The 13,458-nt window shown below is 37.4% G+C and overlaps 3 protein-coding genes across 3 annotated transcripts in view; 2 read left to right on the top strand and 1 right to left on the bottom strand.

The window, feature by feature from the left end:
- The window catches only part of LOC134742853 (uncharacterized), a 273,946-nt gene that overhangs the window by 220,535 nt on the left and 39,953 nt on the right, over positions 1-13,458 (top strand). The gene's annotated exons all lie outside the window — the stretch shown is intronic.
- LOC134743243 (uncharacterized) lies at positions 2,490-4,127 on the top strand. Its single transcript, XM_063676651.1, has 2 exons — positions 2,490-2,919; positions 3,541-4,127. Exons 1-2 carry the CDS (start codon positions 2,678-2,680, stop codon positions 4,115-4,117), a joined length of 819 nt encoding a protein of 272 aa, XP_063532721.1. The 5' UTR covers positions 2,490-2,677; the 3' UTR covers positions 4,118-4,127.
- The window catches only part of LOC134743236 (uncharacterized), a 33,978-nt gene continuing 27,847 nt past the window's right edge, over positions 7,328-13,458 (bottom strand). The window contains exons 3-7 of the mRNA XM_063676643.1: positions 12,880-12,987; positions 11,528-11,683; positions 10,037-10,200; positions 8,881-9,184; positions 7,328-8,318 (exon numbers count right to left, since the gene is read on the bottom strand). Of these exons, the coding sequence (XP_063532713.1) occupies positions 8,172-8,318; positions 8,881-9,184; positions 10,037-10,200; positions 11,528-11,683; positions 12,880-12,987 (879 nt within the window). The 3' untranslated portion in view covers positions 7,328-8,171. The remainder of the gene's footprint in view (positions 8,319-8,880; positions 9,185-10,036; positions 10,201-11,527; positions 11,684-12,879; positions 12,988-13,458) is intronic.

Raw genomic sequence — 13,458 nt, 5'->3', positions numbered from 1 at the left:
CTCGTTCCTTACCTCCTTGCACGATGGCTCCTCGCGCGCTCCTGTTGGTAATTGCGATCGCTTGCCTACATGAAGTTTCAGCTAGACCTGTCCGTCGAACTCTAAATTTCAACATGTTCGTGCTGCGCCCGCGCCCCGATGCACCAGACCGCCTTCTTATGAGCACAGACGGTGTCTCCAGATTTGGACCTATTTTGGAATACCTCGTACAAAGGGTTCAAGGTCTCATGTCTGTTCGGGTGCCTCCAAAACCAGAATTTTCTGATCAAGTCGATGCCCCAGAAGATTCGGTGGTAAATAAAGAAGAATTGCCGGTGGCTGATGCTGCGGAAAACGAAGTAGATGGAATTCAGGAAGCCAGAATGCCGGGAGTGGTAGTCAGGCCTTCTAGGACAAAGCCTGGCACATACGAAGTAGAAATTGACGTGGTGGTTGACGATGGGCAGCCAGAAAATAAAGAAAACAATGTCACAAAATAATAAAAAGCGACAAATCTCTAGAAGACTCGTTATGTTGATCATGTCATAATTACATGCATAATTTAGTTGACTATTTTTTTTTGTTTTTCTCTAGTTTATTACTTGGTGGATATTATTTATTACGAGAATATAGTGAATCTAGTGAATGGCTATTTATAAATTTTCGTAGATTATTTGTCGCGAAATAATTAGTAGTAACAATTGCCAAGTTTGCATTTATAAGGTTTCGTATGTTCTCATGTTTATTTTGTTAATTAACACTTACTCGTTCTTGCCATATTGATAAGGATATTAAAATGTGTGTTTTATATTGATTGATTTATGTTTTACTGTTATAATGTGACTAAGTACTCGTAACTAAGTACAAGTACAATGACTGAAAATCCGACAAATCAAAACATTTTTTTTGTCTCAGACATGGTGATGTATTGGTAAAAAAAACCTGCAGTTTCGTTTGATTACTAAACTGCAGGGTTTTTACAGAAGAAACTTTATTATTTTATACTAAAGTGTAGAAATAAATATTCCATTTACGGTACGGCTTTCTAATTACGGTACTTAATCCTATAAAATTATTCATTGTTAAATTTTATATATTTTAGTTGACAAGTACTATAGCAAACTATAGCAATAATAGATTTAACTTAAGTTTTTTTTTTACCTACACTTACCCGTCCCAAGGTCCGCTTTTTACAACCTAATCCCAAGGATTAGTGCGAGCACTGGCGAAAACCACTGCCACCTGACTTTCCAACCCAGAGAAGAAACTAAGCCTTATTGGGATTAGTCCGGTATACTAACGATATTTTCTTTAACGAAGAGCGACTAATAATTTTTGATTGTTTTATTTTTATCAACCTTTATGCTTTTAATTTTGGTTTGAGCTTATTCGATATTAATTAGCTGGGACAACATAAAAACAGTATTTTATTACTTACCTACGTACGTTATAGTACGTTGAATGTCTATTCTTTGTAATCTATTTGAACAGGGCTATGTTTATTCTAATATGTTTATGACACTGTTATTTTATAATAATTAAATACGCCATAAAAAACGTATAACCTATTGGCTTGTTGCCATCGTTACAGGGTAAGTAGGGGAGACTAAGGAGACATGTGACAATTTTTACTTTAACCGACATATCTCAGCAACAAAGCATACCATCACTATGAAGTTTATAATAATGTGTATCTTAACTCATACTTTTCCAAAACCTGTTACGAACATAAATAAAAGTATTATCGTCTTTGAGAAAATCTACAAAAACCAGAACAACTCCACGGGGAGTCACAAAAATTAAAAAAATATATATATTTGGTATCTACTTGATTTTATACAATATTTGTAGTGGATACCTCCTGGTAAGTATAGCAATACTCCTTCCAACAACTATCTTAACACCGAACCGAACTAACCGAACTATACGAACACGACTAAAAATAAACCACCTAAACTGCAAAATAAACTTTATCACAATAACGTAAACGGAATATCTTACGATATTGATACAATTACATTTTTTGGGGAAAAGTTGCTTTTCGCGTGTTTTTGTACTTACGTAAATGTTGTACACCCAAAACCACTTTATAAGCGCTGTTGGCAGGTACTACGTTAAAATGCGCATTTCTAAAGGGGTTTAAAAGCGCTGGTTCCAGCTCGCTAACAATCATAGTTTTTAAGAAATCTTCATTGTCACAACCCCTCTGTTCGCAAAATTCGCAAAGAATACCAGATATTTTTTTCACAGTTATTGGCAAGTTGACAGTGTGTGTATTAAATAAATATATTCACACATATTAATTATAGGAATCATATATGTAGTAATAATTTTTAAGCCTTTTGGTATCTTCCGACAATTTGCCATTCAATTATTAGGTGTCTTGTTTTCAAAAAAAGTGTTTTAACTCGTCCTATAAACATTTAAAGGACAACAGACAATATGTCTGTAAATCATCACAGTGCGTTCAACTCGGGACATTAAAAAAAGAAAGTCGAAGCAAGGTCAGGACTAAGTCAGTAGGCCATTGGGTGCACAACGCATAATAATGCTCACCGGATATGCGTCCCTGTCAGAGCTGACGCTACTTTCAAACTATACACACCCTGTATCGTCTAACAATGAGCCATTAACGTTGTTGCCGGAGACAGTGAAGTGTTAAATTTATGAAGTGATTGTGCCAAAGAATTGTGAAACAATGAAGTGTAATTTACTGCTTGTGGCGGTTTTGATAATTAGTGTGAAAGCAGCGCCATATATACTAAAACCGGACCAAACAAACCAGCAGCTAGATCAATCGATGTTGAACCAAATAGCTCAACAGTCATTGGAGCAATGGATTCTGCAAAATCAATATAATTCAATGCAGCAACAGCTGATGGCAATGCAGTATTTGCGTGCGACGAAGAAACCTCTATACAGCCCAGTACCGTCGTTGTTGTAAGTTATTATTACATTATTGTAATAGCATGTTAATATTTTGTTAAGGTATCTAGTTTTGTCGGTACCATCGCTTGCTATATTTTTATTTAAATAAAATAATATAGTTACTCTTTATTGTGCACCTCATAATGAAAAAGAGAACACAAAAAAAAACGTATTACAACTAGGTAACAACAATACAAATATTTATTGTTATTAAAAAAGAAAACTTTTCAACTCTCTAGCTATCAACACAACAGACATTTTATAATCATCATAAAATCAAATGCCTATTTCATACTTTTATTCCTCAAAAGTAAATATAGTATATAATAGTAAAAGTGCGAATTACCTTTATGCACGTGTATTGTACGTTTTACAGTACATATGGCCCTTTAAATTTTCATCATAGTTACGTAATGTGCTAATTATCGCACTCGTGCGCTAAAGTAGCACCATATGTACTGTAAAATAATATACATTATACGATGACATGGCTAGAGTCACAGCTGTTATACTTGAACTCCGGTTTTAAGTCGAATAGGCCCCCTTGAACGTGTGTGTTAATTATTTGTTGTTTAGGTATTTTTTTTTATTATAAGCTAGTCACGCGCTAAACAAAATTGGTTTATTTTTCAGTAATGTACCTCAGCAACCGTTATTATTACTAGTGCCTAGTACGGTTGCGAAAACTACGAATCGACTCGAAAATTACAACGAAAATAATGAACCAGATTTTAAAATTGGAATTGGAGATGCTGACTCGGTAGTAATTAACGCTGAAAACGAAGTAAATATCCCAGAAACAAGCATAGCTCCCCAAAGAGCTGTTGTAGTGTTACCGAATGGCCAACGATTAATAATAGGAAGCATTATATCTGCTATACCGTTCTTACCATTTGAAGTAAATGTGCCAGATACCATTGGATGGTTTTATAATGGTATAGCTGGTATTATTGGAGGGATTGGTCAACGGCTACCATTCAGACCAAAACCTACAACGGAAAGTCCAGTTCAGCAAAATCAAGAATCACTAACACAAGAATCGATGACACCAAATCAAGAGTCCAGACTTGCTCCAGAAACCGGGATGACACCAACACAAGAGACCAGAATGAAGCTGATGCAGAAACTTATGTCCAGGAGGCCGAATATAGGTACGCCAATATTAATGTTGCCTATGACATCGACTGTTCCAATACAACTGCAAGTATAAATAAAGTTATTGAAGTATATTTTTATTTTTATCCATTTAATTATCACGTGAGATGCATTGAACTTTAAGAAATTCTACTGTTGATAAATGTATTTTTGCATACCCAGCAGCTCTTAAGAATTAGCAAGTTTTTAAATCATTAAATGTGTTTCAAGTGGTTGTGGGAGTCACACAGTGTGTTAAAAATCCACATTTTGTCTCATTCAGTTTTTATTTATTTTATTTAAAAATGCAGTTCTAATCGTTTTTTGTAGCTCACAAGAACTCCGGCTTGCCAAAACTTTCTAGTTTTTATATTATCAGATGTCAAGTTGACCCGGGTGTAGGTGAATAAAATTGGAAAATAATTAATTATCATAAAACTAAACGGCCTATTTTTTTTGTTAATACACAAGTGTTGTAAATGATATGCTTAATTTTTATACAAATTTTAGTTACTAGACCGTGAACAATTTAGAAAGCTTGTATATTGGTTTTTATGATCTTTATTTTAAAAATTAAAATTAAATATCATAATACTCCGTTATTGCGCCCTATTAGATCGCGATTCCAACACAACACGATTGATTAAACAAACTAAGTATGTTTTATGACAATTAATTATATTTTATATTTCTTCACCCACACCCGGGTCAACTTTGACATCTCATAACATAAACACCGGCCAAGTGCGAGTCGGACTCGCGCACCGAGGGTTCCGTACATTTTAGTATTTCTTGTTATAGCGGCAACAGAAATACATCATCTGTGAAAATTTCAACTGTGTAGCTATCATGGTTCATGAGATACAGCCCGGTGACAGACAGACAGACGGACAGCGGAGTCTTAGTAATAGGGTCCCGTTTTTACCCTTTGGGTACGGAACCCTAAAAACTAGAAAGATTTGGTAAGCCGGAGTTCTTGTGAGCTACTTAAAATGATTAGAACTACCTATGCTTTTTTTAAAATAAAAACTGAATGAGACAAAATGAGGGTTTTTATTTTAACACACTGTGAGTCAGTCGCTTTGTTAAAAACTAGTGCCTACGCCAATTCTTGGGAATAGTTGGCAAACGGCCCCCAGATTCTCATAAGCCGTGGCAAAAAACCGGGATTACGTTATTTGTGTATAGCAGTAAGGTTATTTATTTGTGTCGCTTACGCAGCGTAGGTCCTACGTAGGCGAACACGCAAACGCGAAGCGAAGCGATGCGGCGCGGGGTGAATCAATCCTTTGATACCTATAAAAGTGTCATACGTAGGCGATCTCGTTGCGAACACGAACTTCGTGGGCCCGCCGCGCCGCGCTGCGCCGCTTCGCTTCGCGTTCGCGAGTTGTTCGCTTACGTAAGACGCAACGTTAACTTTAAACTCGGATAAATCCATTCAACCCTCATAGGAAATATCTAACCCTAAGCGCATAATCTGACAGATGGATTTACGCGACATTAGCAGGCCTCTTTCACTCGCTCAAAGCCACGCGCTATATGCCTACCGCTCGGCGTATCGTCGACGATATAATCGACAGAGGGCCGCCGAACGCCCGCCTGAGCGAGCGCTCGCACCGCACGTTTCCCGCGCTTACGCTTCGAAATGCCGAAACCACGTAATTATTGTGCAGTAGATGGGTGTAAAAGTCAAAAAACAAAAGAAAATTTGTCGTTTTTTTAGGGTTCCTTACCCAAAGGGTAAAAACGGCACCCTATTACCAAAGATAGATATAACTCCGTAATAGATGGATACAGTCTAAGGAAAAAACGTGCCTCGAAAATCAAGAAAATTTGATTCTCGTTCAGAGGGCGCTACTAGTTTTGGCCTACAGTCGTATAGATGTCGTTGACGGCTTCGTTTGTTATTTAACAATTTTAACGCATATCAGTGAAAGAACATGGGTCAAAATCATAAAATATAATTAATGCAAATAAAAAAAATCATTTATCTATATTTAAATACATTCTATCGTATTTTTATAAATCTTCATTTTTAGTTTTAAAGTGTGTCGACAGATGGCAGTGAATTTACTGGGGTTACAAAATTTACTATGACAGTACCGCTCTAGTATAAGTTACTCTATGCTATTACTAAGACTCCGCTGCCGCTGTCCGTCTGTCACCAGGCTGTATCTCATGAACCGTGATAGACAGTTGAAATTTTCACAGATGATGTATTTCTGTTGCCGCTATAACAACAAATACTAAAAAGTACGGAACCCTCGGTGGGCGAGTCCGACTCGCACTTGGCCGGTTTTTTCATTTCCGAGAGACGAAGAAAGGTGAGTAGTATTTTAAATCTATCTTTATGAATTTTGTCACTATTTATTTCTTTGAACATAAAGTAGATAAATCGTAAATTAAGGAGTTTTTTGAGTCAGGTATTATAAGTGTTGTTTTTAAATATTTGATTGACTAATATAAAATATGGTTGATTCGCAACATTCGTTTTATTACAATAATAACATAAGTAACAGTACAACCCTAGCGCATTCTTACGATGACGCGTTGGCACGTGGCTCGCACGGCGAGCAAGGCAGTCTCGACTCTTTGTGCGCATACTTATGGTACATTTCTTCTCGTCCTGAGCAGCAGGTATTATTATTAAGATTTTGTGGGCTATTATAGAGTAGGTATTTTCGCTTTTGTATGGGAATGATGTATCTGTTACGTAGTAACTATTTATTAATCTGTGACATTAGGGAATATTACGCGAAACTCTGCGTAGGGGGCGCTAGGGCGCCACTACCACCTCAGAATAATAACTTATTATTCTGAGTCTACCACAATCGGAGGGTCTATCGTGAAACAAGAAAATGTCTTTATCTAACATTTCTGTCACTCTTGCATATTCGAGCGATAGAGGCAGATAGCGTATTTTCGGATTCGCGTTTTCCGGTAGGTCCTCTGTAAGCAAACCTTGATGCATCAATGTCATATTTTTTATTATCTCTGAAAACTTGTCAGAAACCTGTTAAAGGTACAGTATGTACAGTAGGTACTCTATAGTTTACTAAAAAGAATATTCCTGCACTCTGGTGGCAGAACATTGCAGTAATGCAGTAATATCCCCTATTGTAAATTTAATTGTTGAAAAATAGTTTATTTTACAACTATTTATTAATGTAACTACGACAATCTGAGAATTTTTTTTAGCCTAATGACTTTTTTAGACTAGCCTAGCCTAATGACTTACTTAGGATAAACTAGAAATGGAACAAAATGAGGGAAAATACTGAGATCCTAGCATAATAAAACTTTATTAATAAATGTAAGTACTATATTTGATAGTTGGACATTTCAACGTACATTTTGTTTTAATTTTGTATGGAAATTACTGATTACATGGTAATAGATAAAATCTTAAACTAGCTCGGGTTCAAGAGTGTAACGTTCGGTCTTATAAAAAATAAAACTTTTCCCTTAATTTGACTTATTGTATACTTCACTAAGCAGGACCTAGATTCGATTTGCTCACATTTACTGAGTGTCTAGTGAGGCTTGCTTTCAGTTGTCAATAAGATATTTTCAAACAAAATCTAAACATACTTGAATATAAAACATTATATCGCACATAGTTACACTTTCAAACGCCGACTATTATCATACTAATTTCTAAATTAACCTAAATCGTAAAATGGCAACGACAACCGATTTATATCGTACGCACCTGGACAACGCACATGTTTACAAATCGACTGATTATAATCCGTTCACGTAAGGCACATCAATCCAAAATCATTCCAATACCAGAAAAGCTAAAGCATCGTTAGATTTTCTAAGTGAAACACTGAGTTTAAAACATTGTCAAAGACAGCTTAAACAGACAGAACTTGTTCATGTGACAAAATATTCAAGTATCACAGACTAATTATAGACATTACTTACGTATTATATATTTATTGAAATGTAACTTCTCAATGTACGATTTTGCATTGAAAATAATACGTATAATTTCCTGTATTAATTACTTAAAAACATATATATCACCTTTATCCACTGCTAGAAAACACTTTACCTCAGGGACCGTTTTTCGGACCCATCCTTTAATAGCAGCGGGTAAAGGGTACAGACTAAGCTAAAGTTTAGCCCTGGTAGGAATGGGAACTGACGCCAAAGGTATCATGGTCCAACGGCTGTCCAGAGTTGAAGGCGCCGGGCTGCTGGCCGCTCTTAGGCACAATGACGGACACTGGGTAGTTGAAACTGTAGAAGAAACCACGTGGCGGGCCCTGAAAGAAAAAAAAAACATAGGAACTTATGACCTTTACTATTACTATTTAGGATAAAAAAAAGTTATAAGAAAGTACAGATTTACATACAATGTTAAGTCTAATTTCCTGGCACTTGTCTTGACCAATAACTACCATCATTGACAGTAATTAATAATGTAATAGAAATAGGAAAGTAGGCAACTAAAAGAGGGTTTAAGGAACATTAAGTTCAATCGTTCAGTACAATCGTACAGGCATTAGCCGCCCGTACCAATCTGAACTTAATTGTTCGATAACTTAATCTTTGTCCCGAAGTGGACTACAAAAGGGGCATTCCACGAGAATGTCGCTCACGAAATGTTTTTGCTTGTATGGCAGCCTCTTCCATCAAATGCGTAAAGCTCGAGAACATACTGCCAATGTGTTATCAGGAAATATTACCAGACCAAATAGCATTTTCTCATCATTTTCAGAAGGATTAGAAGAATGTCATTTACTCGTAGTAAGCGACATTCTCGTGGAATTTCTCAAAATTACATTGTGTTCATTCAGATATACAATGTAATGAAATCAAACTCACAGTAGGCTCAGGCTCATATCGCTGTTGACCATACTGCTGCTGCTGCCCATACTGTTGCTGCTGGCCATATTTCTGCGGCTGCTGTTGATATTGTTGCTGCTGCCCATACTGTTGCTGCTGGTCATATTTCTGCGGCTGCTGTTGGTATTGTTGGTGCTGCCTGTCCTGGTTGGTCTGGAAACTGTTCGGCCCGAAAGCCTTGCCTTCGCGGGCGGGGCCGTCTGCGGGGGGGGCGACTACGTTTTGTTGCTGCTCGGATGCAGCTTGGTTGTAGTCGTAGTCGTAGTTGTTGTTGTAGGCGCCCCTGCGGGAAGAAACTAGCAATGATGTTGGGGAACGCCAGTGTAGTTCAATGTGAAAGGGAGTTGTAAGTGGGAGCTTAAACTCGTAGCAAAGATAGATATAACTCCGTAATAGATGGATACAGTCTAAGGAAAAAACGTGCCTCGAAAAACAAGAAAATTTGATTCTCGTTCAGAGGGCGCTACTAGCTTTGGCCTACTGTCGTATAGATGGCGTTGACGGTTTCGTTTGTTATTTAACAATTTTAACGCATATCAGTGAAAGAACATGGGTCAAAATCATTAAAATAATTAATGCAAATAAAAAAAATCATTTATCCATATACATTTTATCGTATTTTTATATTTATTTTTAGTTTTAAAGTGTGTCGACAGATAGCAGTGAATTTACTGGGGTGGGGTTACAAAATTTACTATGACAGTACCGCTCTAGTATAAGTTACTCTATGCTCGTAGACAACCCATTCGACTCGTCAAAAAGAAGTGACAAATTGACGATCATTCAATTATGTAACATATTCTCACGTAATAAATGTCAAATTCATAGTTACTGGTTTTCCAATTACTATCACGGCTATTATACTTCGTTCGGCAGATTCCTGTCACTTTGATTGAACCGTTTACCAAATGTTGAGTCGACTGGCCCACAACTTAGGTATTATCCTCGATGCGATGCTTGGTGATATTAAAGTGCCTAATTATATTAAGTTTACGGTTCAGTCACATCGGATCCTCGCGCTGCGGCGTTGTGCAAACGGGACCTCGCTGTATAATGTTTATAGCGCTGTCCCGCTCACATAGCGGATCCGTGAGACCGAAGCCTTACAATTGTCACGCATGTAGCGGCAACTTACTGAGGATCAGGGTTCTGGGCGGCAGCAGCGGCGGCCTGCTGCCAGGCCCTCTCGTGAGCCAGACGAGCCTGGCGGACATCAGGGGCCTCCTGCACAGGATTCAGCTGTACCTTCGGCAAGTTATCTTCTTGGTGGAAGCCTTGGTTGTCAGCCCAGTAGCGGACCTGTACAGATTTTTTTTGCGGGTTTATATAATGACAAAGTTTCGATCAGTGATACCCGTAGTTACTTGAATAACCTATGCATGATTTTTTTGTCGTTAATTTATTATTCATGCTCCATCCACAAAATTATTTTGATTACTTGATTAAATATTAACTAGTATTGAAATAATTAAAGCATTTAGTCCGTATGTGTACTTTATTGTATTTAATTTGCAATATAGAATATAAAAATAATTACATTTCTGGCAAGTTAAATTCAAAATAGTGAGCACGCCAGCAGTTGCCATGGCTCATGGGAGCCTGGGGTCCGCTTGACAACTAATCCTAAGAATTGACGTAGGCACTAGTTTTTACGAAAGCGACTGCCATCTGACCTTCCATCCAACCCAGAAGGGAAACTAGGCCTCATTAGGATTAGTCCGGTATCCTCACGATGTTTTCCTTCACCGAAAAGGCAAACGCTGCTGGCAAGGCAAAGGCGAAAGACTGGTAAATATCAAATTACATTTCGTACATATTAATTTCCGAAAAACTCATTGGTACGAGCAGGGGATTTGAACCCGCGACCTCCGGATTGAAAGTTGCACGTTCTTACCGCTAGGCCACTAGCGCAGTAGGTAAGCACTGATTTGATATGACAGTTGCCAGGGTAATGTTGCAGATCTGCAGCCCAATTTGACTCGAGAAAAACAGACGGTAACGTGGCTATTAAGGTTATATTGCTGTTTTTCTGATAGTTGACATGTCACTGCCAAACTGTCTAAGTATGGATGGTATAGAAAGGATCGCAGATCTCTTATGGCAGAACTGTTGTAAAAATGACCGCGTTAAGCCGCTAAATAGACCGCTTTAAATAATAGTTCCTAATCTCTCCGGTGGCGCTAGTTAGGCTCTGGGACATGAGTATAACATGACCCATATAAGGCAACAAATAACCCGACCAAATTACGTAGGTTGTTTTTGGTAGTATTTCGGTGTATGGTGGCGCCGCCTAATTACTGTTTTTTGATGGACACTTTTCATACATAGAGATATGGCTCCTTTATACAGTCTCCATGTGTCTAAGTTTAAAAGACGACAGACCATAATCCCTATTAATATTATATGTAAGTGCGAAAGTAACTGACTATCTGTCCGTTTGTCTATTACCCTCTTAACGTTTAAAGCGCTGAATCGATTTACATGAAATTTGGTACGGAGAGATTTTGAGGATCGGAAAAAGAGTTTTTATCATTGAAACATAGCCAGCTGATAGCCAGTTATAACCTAGCGCTAGTCAAACGTTACCTTCCTAGTCACAACATTAAAAGTAAAATAATCTAGTCACCTTGATGAGTTCATTGTTGCCATCCTTGTAGGTGTAGGCACCAGTGACGTCACCGGACCTGTCGCGGTTCTCCACTTTAGAAGACTCAGGGGTCTGGTAGCCATAGGCGTAGCCGCCGAGACCGTCTTGTCCGTGATATTGAGACGCATCGTACACCTGGAAAATGACATTGATGTAATTCAATATACGCGATATAATCCGTTTTCATAGTTTTATTTCTTGATGTAATAAGCTTAGAATAAATTTAAAAGTGGAAAAATTACTACCTTGGGTGACACTTGAACTCACGGCCTCTGGATCTGGTAGATGTCGCTAGGGTCCCCTAGATCCATATATTAGTGGGAAGTTTTGCTGACTATGGATGAGGTCTTGGTGGCTCAGTTGGCAGAGTGCTGGAGTATCGATCCAAAGGCCGTGAGTTTAAGTTTCACAAAAGGCAGTAATTTTTCCACTTTTATTTATTCTAAGCCTCATAGTACCTATCTATCTTTCGCAAACGTTTCTGCTTGTTAAAAATTAATTGATGTAATATTTTGTTAAGAGGCCTCGGCAAGCTCGGTTCTCCATACAAATGTAGTTACGCTCTCATTTTAAAACAACTAACTAGATTGCTCTGAAACTTTGTACTTACAATAGGATAAGGTAAATCTAGGTCTGTAATTAGTTTATGTAGCTTCAAATACAATAGTTAAAAAAATACAGTGAATCCAAAATTTGTTTTTCATACAAAATTTGCTTTTGCTCTATTTTGTTTGTTTTATATACTAGAGCTATATAAACTAATTACAGACCTAGATCTACCTCATGTCATTGTATGCGCAAAGTTTCATTACAATCCAACGTACTTTTAAAATGAGAACGAAACTCCCTTTGTATAGGAAGGTGAAATTCGGCCGAGCTTAATGCCGGGGATTTATAGCCAATTTTAGCCGAAAAAATTATGTAGGTAGACAGTGCAGACTAATACAATCCAACTATAAAACGGGCATCGGGTAGGCTTTGAAAATTATAACAGATACAACACAACACACACACAACATATATTTCAACAAGAGACAATAAATTTATGAACTAGGTAAGTACTTACCTAGATTTTGAAAGATTTTACAATTTTGTACGAAAAAACATCGTCTGGTTTGATTTTGTAAGCTATCGTAGAATTAAGTATATCTCGACTTCGTATAGCTGTATAGCCTGTATAGCTGCACCTGTTTTGACTGCCGATCATTTTCCCTGCTGTTTGAAAGCCCAGACCTCCTTTCCTTATCTCTTCTTATTTTTTATCTAATTCTTATATATTATATCCAATTACTTAAAAGCTAATAATGTAATTTAGTTATCAAGTAAAATACCTCTTCAACATAGTCATCGGTATTCTCAATCTCACGGCCATTTTTCCAGTAGTGGCCGAGAGTAGGGCCAGCCTCCGCCGTGCGGAATCTCGGATCGTTCGATCTCACCTGGAAAGTAACGAAAACAGTAAAAATTATGATCTTATTGGATTAATTATTGACCCTACTTTAACATCTGTATCTATGAATAGTAGGGCGGCGGAACAGCTTTTAGGTTACTTTTCGTTCATGCCATCTCTCGTATGGGTGAATATGGTATCAATACATTCAGTTTGATGTCCTGAACACAAATATATGAGAACAAGCGCGAAACTGGTGGGGGTAGTTGTTGTGACGTCATAAAGTCGGCAGGGGTCTATAATATAACGTAATACTCCTGTTAGCGACGTTCCGACACGTCCTAGATAATTCTAAGTTTATTGTATAAATCAAATACGTGTATTTAAGACTGTATTCGCAATAAAGATTTTATTCGTTAGATAGGTAAAATCACCCTTAGATTGTCAATAGTTTATAAGTGAAATATAAATATTCGTTTATTACATTATCTAGGTCTAGATTGTGACTAGGTTTTATTCG

Source organism: Cydia strobilella, chromosome 7 (assembly GCF_947568885.1).
Source record: "Cydia strobilella chromosome 7, ilCydStro3.1, whole genome shotgun sequence".
NCBI lineage: Eukaryota > Metazoa > Arthropoda > Insecta > Lepidoptera > Tortricidae > Cydia > Cydia strobilella.
This window is presented reverse-complemented; position numbering and strand designations above follow the sequence as displayed.